Below are 11,761 nucleotides of genomic sequence, written 5' to 3' on the forward strand. Positions count from 1 at the left end.
TAGGATTTTGCTGCTCGTGTTAAAAAAATATATATAATAATATATACAGCTTACCCTCTGTTGGTAACTGTAGATTTCTTCAAGTGAACGTAGCTGACTGGGAAAATACCCTGAGGACAGACACAGGTACAGAGATGTTACACACTGACAGGATTGGGTTAATGACCTCTCCCATCCCATATGCTTTAAACGCATTAAAATGTACAATATATTATACAGTATTATATAATGTTCCAAGCATAAAATGTATAGTTATAGTGACAATCAGGATCGGACTAAAAAAAAGATAAGAGGTTAAATAACTTTTTTTTTGGTCTCTTAACGTTTGCACCAATAAAGACATGATTACATGGAGAACATTTGACCTTTGGTATTTGTTTGACCTTACACGAGGGAAAAAATCAGCTGCTTTTTATCGCTGGGGGGGGGGGGGATGAGGGGGTTGAGAATGTTTAAATGTCATAATTTTGGACTTTGTTATGTTGTGCTTGAAAAAATTAAGAATTAAACAATCTGCCAAAACTCCCCGATTTTTTTTGTTAATGTTAATAGCGCTAATATCAAGCGGTTAAATTGTACGGCCGATTAAGTGGTCTGGCCCTAATAATTGTGAATACTATACAGAGTACACTGTAATCACATCAAAACTTAAACACACTTTTTTTCCATACAGAAAAAAGTGATATGTTTAACATAAAAATCTATTTTTTAATTTATCAAAACCATATAGCTACTTATCAAATTGCTTTTAAACAAAAGTAAACTCTTATAAATTACACAACAGTTTAAAAGCGAGTGGTATTCTTGTTAAATCTCAGTTCCTATGATCGCTATAAATTGAGTCCATTTATAATAGAGGAAAAAGAATTACTGTTAAATATAAAACATGTCATTATTTATTAAATAGGTAAAAGTACAAATAATAGCATGCAGCAGAGCTACATGTCAATCAGGGGATCCCTCTCGCTCTTATGTCATTCGTCGTAGCAGTTTATTACATCACAACAAACTGCTAATCAACCATTTAGAAACCTTTCATAAGGCTCCCTGTCAATTTCAAGTGGTAATAAAGCAGAAGATGAACATGCAGAAGCATAGCACAGAGAGCTTGGGACGGTAAAAGCCGGTGCCAAATGTCACTTGTGCAGCTCGTCTTTCCAATCTGCCAGATGTGAACAATTAGCCACCACGAGTGAAATTAAGTCTGTGAGCGCTCAGAGAGTATATGGGGGCGAACCAGTGCGGGCAGCGGAGCGCAAAACAAAATGGTGGGTTGTTGTTAAGAACTGTAAATAGCTGATGGGACTGGCTGGATAAAGGACAACATGCAGTCACGAACACCTACAGCACATTCACAGGAAATGGATAGCTCTTGTGCTGGCTTTCAAAAAAAGCTCAGTTGCATCCCATAATACTTTAGACCATGTTAAAAGCAATGTGGATATGCCTGAAAATCATCCAACTCTCTTTTCCAAGACAACCGTCAACTTGTTATTCATGTTTCCATTCTATTGTGCTGTATTATATTTGTCGAAAACACTATCGTATAGTTTTGGGCATTTTCTGCAGTGCAGTATAGTGATTTCAGTCCACTCTATTGGTCTGCTTCATTGGTTCTCAGTTTTAATAATGATGTTCCATAAAAAGGAGCTTCTATGGGGAAATAAAACATGATGTCGGAATTGAGTTCCCTGTATAAAATCTTTCGGATTTGGCTCTGATCAAAACTAAGACATTGCTCAAAAGTCACTGCAGAAAATGATGAATTAAGCAAAATTTGGGCTTCATAATTTAGGTTTAAATGAAATGGCTTATGTATAAAGAGGTTTTTACAAGAAGACTAACTGTACCATCAAAACACTACATTACCTTGATTGAAGGCTTCTTGGTTGAAAAGCCTCTGTACCAACCTAAAGGACATCAAAAGCAATAATTGTATCTTTCACGTGTTATTAAATCACAGCAAATGTTTATCCAATTACTCGATTAATTGATGGAATAATCAATTCTAAAGATATAGGATAGCAATACCCCTAAAAACACTCCAGCCATCATCATTTAATGTGATATTGATTAAGTTTAGCTTTTCAAATATGACTTGGTGAGAAGAAAAGCAGGGATAGAGGCTGTGAAGAGGACAACAGCGAGAATACAGCTGCGGGAATTCCTGGCGACTACTGCTTGTGCCCTTTATGTAAAGAATCTACCATACCCGCACTTGTCTAGACTATAGGGTGACAAACGGTACACAAAGTCTCCCAGAAACACAAATGTTTTATAATGTGATGAATCCAAAGTTTTTAGATTCTGTTAATGTGTTGATTTATTTATTTTTTGTGTTGATTTTTTTTCAGCATCTTAGGATACACACTATGATTAAATTCATTACTATTTACAGTATAATCAAAACCAATAGTTTAGCCATTGTTTAGGAAAGACCATACCTTCACTCTTCTCCAGAATCTGGACCGTCTCCCCAATCTCCAGGACCAGGGCCTGACATATCGGTGACCGGAAGTTGCAGATAACTGTACACAAATGAAGAGAACAAAACAACAGTTGAGACAAGAGGAATGAGCCTGCAAAGCTGCGTTCAGGTCAGGTGACAGAGCTCAGTACGAGGGTGCTTGAGCTGATCTGAGAAGGGGGAATGAAAAAGACATAATGAACCATTAGAGGAGCATCGAGTCCCACCTGACCTGTCCTCCACTCAGTGGCGGTGACTGGTTTGCCTAAGCAATGAAAACCTTTCAAAGTTTTTGATTGTGAATTGTGACATTTGTTTTTGTTTTTTAGACTCAGGTTTCATAATGGAAAGGGGACACCTAAAAAATAAATAAAATTGAGCAAAATTAAAATAGTGTTTTACGTTTCACCACAACTGAGTACAACCGAGTTTGTCGTCTTATCAGCATTTATCTTCAAATATGTTTAGTGTGTTTAGAAATAAAAATTTGATTTGACTTTACAGGGTCTAAATAAATAAATACGTTTAAGAGTTTAGGCAAGCATTACCCCCCGCTCCACACACACACCTCACCTCCTATGTGGGTTGTCATTTTAATAACTAATTAATCTTTAAGCAGCCTGTCATGTGAGCAATATTTAGCTAATTCGAGCTGGCGGATTGGAGCCCACACAGGGAGGGTTGCCAAACGGCTTTATCCACTTTTTTCTGAGGGCTCTGATGCAGAAACAGTTGGGCCCGAGTTCCTGAAAGACACCAGAAGTAGTAGCGAGCCATTTGTTACAACGGCTTTCGCTTCCTACAGATGTTTCGTTCGTTGAGTTGATATTTATTCCTGTAAAAGAAACTCCCGGTTAATAAGTCACACCCATAATTCACACAAAGCCTCATGGGACTGAAGAAAAAGGTGAATGGACCGATTATGTCTGAGCCGATTATCTGGGCCGATATTTGGCATTTTGCTGATTATTGGAATCAGCCTTTTTTACTAATCCAACGGCCGATAAGTGATCAATTTAAAACTGGGTCAGGGATTACATTAATAGTTTCTCCTATGGCTTTTGTGCTTTTTTCAACTGTAGTTATATTAAGTATATAAGTAATGCTGCATATTAGTTTTGAATGACAGAATCCTTGCTATCACAAGTTGTTAAAATATGGTATGTAAATATATATTTACATTCAGATACTTTCACTTTCAGTTAACTTTGTAAGCGATGCCGAACTTAGTTTTCAAACTTTAAGCAAGGGCAATTTTTTTTGTAGTTTGGCCAGCCAAGACAAATCCAGATTTTTTTATATTATAGGATGTTATATTTTATTTCTTTTTTATAAATATGTCATTTGTTTTAGTTTTGTTTTTTTTTAACTAAAGAAGAAAGAAAGAAAGAAAAAAAATAGATTTGAAAAACTTTTGTTTAATAAACATACACCTTTTTGGCATTCAAATTTTAAAAATGGTGCCAAAATGTTCCTTTTTACTGCAAACGAATATTGGCTTAAAATATTGGCCTACTCAACCACTAATAATCGGTACCGGTATCGGCCTTGAAAAAATATCGGTCTATCACTAATAGGCATTTGCATTTGCATCTTCTGTGTCACCTGATTGTAATGTGCAACATTACAGAGTATTTGACCGTACACACAATTTACTCAACCCGAATTAAGGACATGTTTTTTCTTTAGGGAACGAGTGCCAGATTAAAGAAGCAAAACGCACGCTACATACAGAAGCCAGGCTTCAGTGAAAACAAACTTGTTTAATAATGACAGCACTCCGTTGACAATGTTAAAAACCCACAAATGGTGGCCCTTGAAGGTCCGCTTGCTGTGAATCATTATGCTAATGAACTAGCCATGGGACCCAGTGAGGGGGAGGAAAATAAGGAAGGGCTCTGGCTCGGATCTGCTGCTTGTTTCAGAGTAACGGGTGCTCAGTTCCTCTGTGAGGGTTACTATAGCAACAGACCAGCGACAAACTGCAGCACTCTTTTCACTGTAACTGCTTCGAGGATGAGGGCACTGTATTTTAAAATGGCAAGCAAACAGCTGCTTTGCACCACTATGGAGCCGAAATCAACATACCAGTACAGCATGTGATGTTTTCAAAGAAATAAGAATAAAACCTTAAGAATGCCTAAATTACAGGTTTGTTTGATTTAAAAAGATGAAAATCAATGGGGGCAAAGTTGTCATGTTAGAGAAGGATAAAAAAAATTCATGTTTTCTGAGTCCTACCTCAGAAAACTCACACGCTGTGCAAACACGCTTTCACTGTGTCTAAGGCTGCGGTGCATTAGCATATCCTCTAAACATGACCACTAAAGGTCCCATGCAAAACATGCTGAATAAAGGATGCTGGGAGTGTAGAATGTTAGCAAATCCACATTGCTTTTAATACATGACACAATGTTGGTGCAGGCTGTGTTGGGTTGAGTTGCATGGTTACGTGTATGTGAGTAGCATTGAAATATTTAGTTCAGACCATCCTGTTGCGTTTAACCAGCATTCAATCACTAAACCAGAAATTTGGTCCAATAATAGGAATTCTATTACATTATGTTTAAATGTTGATTATCGGATGCAGTAATTAGTAATTCTCTATGTATTTCAGGGGTTGCGTTGCAGTGTTATATCGACCCCTCTGTTCACAGTAGACAAATCATTTTTTTTTCAATCTAACATGGGCAATCATAGGCAAACACTATAAGATTTCTTTTGCCTGAAAAAGTAGGATTGAAGAAGATATGACATTCTATCACCCTCAGCACAAAACATGTTGCGTTTGAAATACTTTCTGTATTAGGTATAGGTATAAACCCTCAAAAAATATTTACAATTATATGCTGTATATGCCCACACTAGGCTTGATATTCCATTTGTGGAATGTGAGTTAAGCAGCCGTTTTTATCCACCTCAAGGCGGCTGCCATTTTGCCACTTGCTGTCAACGGAACATGACATCACAGCTGGCAGGTCTCAGGTCACAACCAGTCACGGCTCAGCTTCAGAAAACTGGCCACCAGTCTACCAAAATAAGTCCCAATCGATTGAACCTTCATGATTTGAAACCTCGTATACAGTACCTGCGGATATTTTTCTCTGTGGTTTGTCAAATGTAGAAGACATTCATTTTCATTTTACAGGGATGTGTATCCAAGTAAATGTAGTATTCTTGACCTGCTCAATGTGTAGAGGGATGTAGAGTTATGAATTGGTCCGATGGAAATTAAATTGGTTTCACTGTCTCAATTGCCAAGAGACGAAAAAGTGTAATTTGAACGCCAGTCTTTGACACTGCATTGATACATTGATTCAAAGTCCGATTCTATTGCTATTTCCTCTTTTAGCAGCAAGAAAATGGTGCATAATAAAATAGAGCCCTCTCAGTAGGTGATGACATTCAGCTAATCACAGACTAAATCAGGTATGCAATTCCTGTCAGGCAAATAAATAAGAAAGATACATTTGAAAGATACAAGTGAATGTTATTCAGGATTTTGCAGGGAGACGATCAGTGTCAAGTCTCCGAGGTCCCAAAATATGGCTGATAACAGGACGGTATGATAATCGAGGGCACCTCCTGCAGCTCTTCGCTTTGAATTGGACATCCACTTTTTGTTTGATTTTTTTTTTTTTTTTTACATTGTGTTTTATGTGCCCTCTCTGCATCCATTACAGCCTGGTGATCCTGAAAGGGGGATCCTCCCATCTGTGGTCCCTTCTCAAGGTTTCTCATTTTTCGCCTAGTAGGGTTTTTTGGAGTTTTTCCTTGCCCTCTTGGGAGTTTAAGATTAGGGGATGCTTTGAGAACAATTGTCAATTTGTTTTGTATATGTGAAGCCCTTTGAGACTGCTTGTGATTTAGGGCTATATAAATAAACTTGACTTGACTTGATAAAGAATGAGACACGCATGCCCGGCCACCCCTCACTGAGGTGTTGTGTCACATTGGCCTCCCCAAGAAAACAATTCTGGCTACTGTTAGAGTGGTGCTCACTCTAACTTAGTTTTGCAAGAACCACACGGGAGACAGTATGCCCTTTTTAAGCACTTGCAAATGGAGAGTCATTCGTCGCTGTGCATACAGCGATGATCGAATGAAGTCTGACTCAGGCCTCTTGCAAGAGCATTTTTATTGAGAGAAACAGGGTGGGGGTGAGAGTGGGGGTGAGAGTGGGGATGAGAGTGAACAGGTTGGGGTTGAAGCCCCTGGCCTGCTGATCAAAGCATAGCAAGGGGGTCTTTTACGACGTTGTGTAAACAAAACAACTTTGATTGCTTCCTCTGCAGCTGGTCAATCAGTTCAAAAGATCTTAGCACTTTGTTCTACTACTTTTGTTAAGACAGGACAAGCTAGGTTAATTATTACAGGTTACATTCCAACATAAGCATAGGATCAAACTAATCTATCAACCCTAACAGCTACATCCCTGCTAAATGTTTCAATTTTAGCCATCAAATGTCGAGCAACAAGAAAAAAACTGTAAAATTAAAGTCTTACGAAAATGGACGACGTGTAATTCTGAAACTTGCTTGGATGCAAGAAAGAGGCTTAATTCAATAGAATCACAGTAGTGTGTATGCAAGCGTGTGTTCTGTTTGCTTTCAAATCCATTAGTGAAGAAAACACCCCAGTGTTGTAGTGGGCCTTTTATGAGATGATTGCAGGTAATTGAGGCCAATATTGCACCAGGTGCGTCATAGTTTTAAGCAAGCGTGCAACTGAGACGCATTAGCAAACAACAACATTAATGGAAGTTTGAAATCTCTTCCTGTCACATTTAGTATGCATTCAAACTCACGGGACCCGAATGGGTGCATGTTGGCCTTCTCGGAGAACACATTTCAGTTTTGTGTTCCACAGTACTGCCTAAAGAAACCATGCGCTGTATTGATACACTAAATATTGTTTTACTTCTAAATACTCTTAAATATGTATCCATAGCCTGTCAATTAACAGACAAATCAGTCAATTAACAAAAACAACAGATAACTAATTTCCCGTTGATCTTCATCCCCTCATGTAAATTAATGCTTGAGTAAGAAAAATAATGAAATGTTATTTTCTGTCAAGCAGTGAAGCTAGGCATCACATTTCCATCTTCACTGCTTAACAGTAAATACGTACAAACACCCTTTCTTAATAAATCGCCTTGCATTAAAATTAACCACAGGGATCATGGGTGCGCTGTTTTGGCGAGACAGTCTAAACCTAAAGATGGAGAAACCAGATATGAATAATCAATCCCTATCAATATCTCAAAAAGGGCCATTTTAACCAAACACTTATTTACAGTTTGACAGGCACGTTATGGATGGGCTTGTAAAAAAGTGTGTGCTGTTCGAATCCCGGCATGTCCGAGTCGTGAATGTGCAGCTACTTGAATATCGAAATGGCGTCTCCACTGCCATTAATTTACTATTATTTTACACTGATATTCTTTACAGTGTATGTATGCCACTTAATCCATGAATCGAGCAAGTTTACCATTTGTTTTCTTTTGCATATATAAGAGGAGAGAACCATGAAAATGCTTTCCAGCTCTTACTCGTGAAAATATAACACATGTGGCTGAACGACCTTGTTTGAGGGACCGATGAGGCACATTCCTACCTGATTGTACAAAAGCCCTCGAGGGAGGAATACAGAGAAAGGTGAGATATCATCAAAAAGTTACACGGACAACATTGAAAACTTTTCGAGCTTAGAAATGGAATGTTATGGTTTGAGAATATTTGATTTGACAAGACATTACCTACAACGTCTTCATCCAAAGTGCAGTTTTGAAACCAGCTGATTTCTTTCTTGGTTCTTTTCATTCCACTGTCCTCGTCTGCTCCGTTTGTATTCAAGCAATGCCAGAAATGTAAAAGTCTGTTTAACTTAAGAATAACTTTAAATACAGTTCAAATTTTCAGATTGGACTAAACCAGGGGTAGGCAAATCCGGTCCTAGGGAGCTGGGTCCTAGGACCTGATTCAAATGATCAGGGTCATTAGCAAGCTTCTACAGAGCTGATCATTTGAATCAGGTGTGTTGAGGCGGGATATTTTTAAAACAGGCAGGACAGCGGCTCCCAAGGACCGGAGTTGCCAACCCCTGCAAGTGCACTAAACGAATTATTTACATCAGTCAAAGCGGAACATTTTAGTCGTGAGTAGTGATGGCGAGATGAAGCTTCTTAACACACTTGAAGCATTTCAGCCAAATGTGTTGAGGAGTGATTCATTTCTCAAGGCATCATATGATCGTGCACCTACAGGTCAAGGCAAAGAAAGTAAAAATCACAATCGTTCAGTCCGAACAAAAGAAACAAGTCAGTCTCAGCTGTGTCACCCAAACATTTGCTATCTTCGCATACGTGGGTATTTCGTGATCGTCAGCAATATTTAGCCCACACGTTCGGATGTTTTGTATTTCAGAAATGCAAAACAAAGCGCAAGACCCAGTTGTTAAATTTCAGGGGTGACAGCTTGCCAGTTTTAGAAGTAAGTGTGTAGTGGAAATATGGTAGTGCAAATATGGAATAAAATTGACAGTTTATGAACCACCCTGAATAAATACAAGTTTCTAACATCACAACGAGCGAATCCTCGAACCCACGTTTAGCGACGCATTGCTCTACCAAATGCACTCTTAACAAATAGATAAAAAATAAAATAGAATAAAGTATTATTTTCTAACTTGCCAACTAACTTTAAGATTGCTACGAACGCCGACAACACCTGCAAAGTGGCGCGAGGTTTCCAGTGTTATGCGGCATCATGGAATGAACCAATGACATATTCCACAAAAACCGAGGCCTCATTTGTCATCGGTCACGTGATGTTTTGAGTTTCCCCTCAATTGAATCAACATCAGCTGCCATTGGATCACATCAGATCCTAGAAATGTCCATTACGAATAGTGGTGACCTAGCACCATTAGTCGACTTGATTACTTAATGTGCAATGACATAACCGGGCACGTGAACCACGTGCGCAGAGCCGCGAACTGTATGCAAGCCATCTGATTCACGGCCTTGTTTCGGTGAAAAAAGTTCAACGTAAATAGTCTGTGCGGGCGCAATTCAAGGCTGCTATGTTAAGTTTAGGTTTGAAACATTTTGAAAAATAATCAAATTGCTATTTTTTTCCCTCAATATTGCAATTTAGATTTAATATGCAAATGGTTTTTAAAGGTCCCCTTTCCATGCATTTTTTTTTTAAAAACACAAGCAATATGTTAATCTGTTTTACAATAATAAAATCTGATTTATCATGCATAAGTGTTTTGGTCTTTGCAGGTTAGAGTTCCACTAAAATAAAAGGAAATGAAGCACGAAAAAATATGAAAGACGATTTATTTATGTACTTCAACTGTAGTTATAATTGAGCTCAAACAAAGTGAGCATGCGTTGGTGGGTGTGGGTGGAGGTGGAGGTATATCCATCCATCCATCCATCCATCCATCCATCCATCCATCCATCCATCCATCCATCCATCCATCCATCCATCCATCCATCCATCCATCCATCCATCCATCCATCCATCCATCCATCCATCCATCCATCCATCCGTCTGTCTCTCGCTATATACGTGTGCGTGCGTGTGCGTGCGTGCGTGCGTGCGTGCGTGTAGCAGTCCTTATTTTCTCTCACACACGTGTATGTGCGCCAAGCCCCCCCATGCAGACAAGTCCACAGGTGGACCCCGCTTACACCTGTTGGGGTCAGAGTGCCCCCTGGTGGTTGTTGCAACGCCAATCCACCCCCCTACCCCCCTAGCTCCATCACCCTCCACTTAGAACACTGTAGAAAATGCCAAATTGACGCATTTCCAACAAACCACGCGGCGGGTATAGGTGTGATTCATTCCATCAACACCTGAGCACACTGAGATCTCATCTCTGAGGTGGTGGTTGGGGCTGGAGGCTGCATCATCCCACGCAATCTCATCAACCCGGCCGCCCTCCCCTCCTCCCTGCTATGCAGCCATTAGAAGTGGATGTTGTTTTTCATTGGGTGTAATGTGTTTCTTGATCAGAATAGATTAAAATGGACTGAGTGACTTGGGTTTACCTTATTCCGACGCGAATAGAGAACAACAATCGTTGCTATAATGAACAATAAAAGATGCAGTTGACTCACCAACTCCGATTTTTTCCTCTTCGGTAGGGATCCACATATTTGGTTATTTGTGCCACATTGTTTCGATGAAATCAGATGATGTCGGCTTGAAAAAAAAAAATGAGATGAAGTAGACGAGAGGGATGTTGTTCGTACTACATGACTCCACTGGAATTCTGACGTTGGTGTGCGCAGTAATGGTGGCCGGGAGGAAGGAGCATCAAAAATCACTGCTTTTGGTCTTTAAATATTATTATTATTATTTCCCGGCGTGTATCGCCAATCTGATGCAGTCTCCGTGACCAGCTGGGGGACGCGCACACGTGCACGCGCTTCGCAGTCTCCACAAAGGTGTTATTCCAGCCGCATTTCAAGTCAAGCGCAGGTAGCTTTCAAAATCTACTCATCTGGCAGCTTTTTTCTAAAGAAAGAAAAGCAGTCTTCTGAAGTCCACGGATGAGACGAGAGGGGATAAAAATGAGATGTTAATTTGCGTCGAGGTCGCAGCGTAGATAGGTCCGATTTGGCGCAAGAGGAATCGAGAGGAGGCTGCAATGTAGCGTAAGATGCGCCATCTTCGTGCGCGTCACGTGACTCGTTTTGTCAACACCGATGTGTCAAGCGGAGGCGAATGTGCTGTCTCTCCCTCCTTCCTCTCTCACAAACTGCAGTTCCTCCTCCCGCTTGCCTGCCCTGCCTCCCCGCTGCCAGTGTGCGTAGGCCAAGATGCACCGCCCATTCCACGGCCCCCTGGGGTGCTACATGCCAGGCTCATGTGTGTATGGGGGGGGGGGGGGGGGGGGGGTTACCTCCCAGTTGAGTCATTGCAACGTGCCATCATCAGTACAATGCTTCGTCATGCTGTAATGTGATTTGGACATTGGTGCAAGCCACCTCCACTCCTATCTCTGAATAGCATATACATGCGCAAAGAGAGAGACAGATAAAGGGAGTGATATATATGTAAATATATGGCAGAACCGCACACTAGGCACCCCCCCAGGCATCCTGATGAAATTGCCTGAGCCACCTCATATGGCTCCTCTTGATGCAGAGGAACAGTGACCAAGATTCAGTGCCCTACGACAGAAACTCATTTAAATTGTGACGGAATCTTGTTTTGGTCACTACCATACCTGTTGTAGTTTTTTTGGAGTAAACGAGCATTCAACAACCATTAC

At 40.1% G+C, this 11,761-nt stretch overlaps 1 protein-coding gene across 3 annotated transcripts in view; it reads right to left on the minus strand.

The window, feature by feature from the left end:
- Positions 1 to 11,267, minus strand: part of dock3 (dedicator of cytokinesis 3) — a 42,191-nt gene extending 30,924 nt beyond the window's left edge. For 2 of the 3 annotated variants that reach the window (XM_049752931.2, XM_049752930.2), the window contains exons 1-4: positions 10,602 to 11,267; positions 2,445 to 2,528; positions 1,870 to 1,910; positions 55 to 110 (exon numbers count right to left, since the gene is read on the minus strand). In XM_049752931.2, coding sequence (XP_049608888.1) covers positions 55 to 110; positions 1,870 to 1,910; positions 2,445 to 2,528; positions 10,602 to 10,638 — 218 coding nt within the window. In that variant the 5' untranslated portion in view covers positions 10,639 to 11,267. The remainder of the gene's footprint in view (positions 1 to 54; positions 111 to 1,869; positions 1,911 to 2,444; positions 2,529 to 10,601) is intronic. The other variant, XM_049752932.2, reaches the window with a different exon arrangement.
- Positions 11,268 to 11,761: the final 494 nt, after the last annotated feature.

The sequence above is a fragment of the Syngnathus scovelli genome, chromosome 2, assembly GCF_024217435.2.
Source record: "Syngnathus scovelli strain Florida chromosome 2, RoL_Ssco_1.2, whole genome shotgun sequence".
NCBI classification, from domain to species: Eukaryota; Metazoa; Chordata; class Actinopteri; order Syngnathiformes; family Syngnathidae; genus Syngnathus; species Syngnathus scovelli.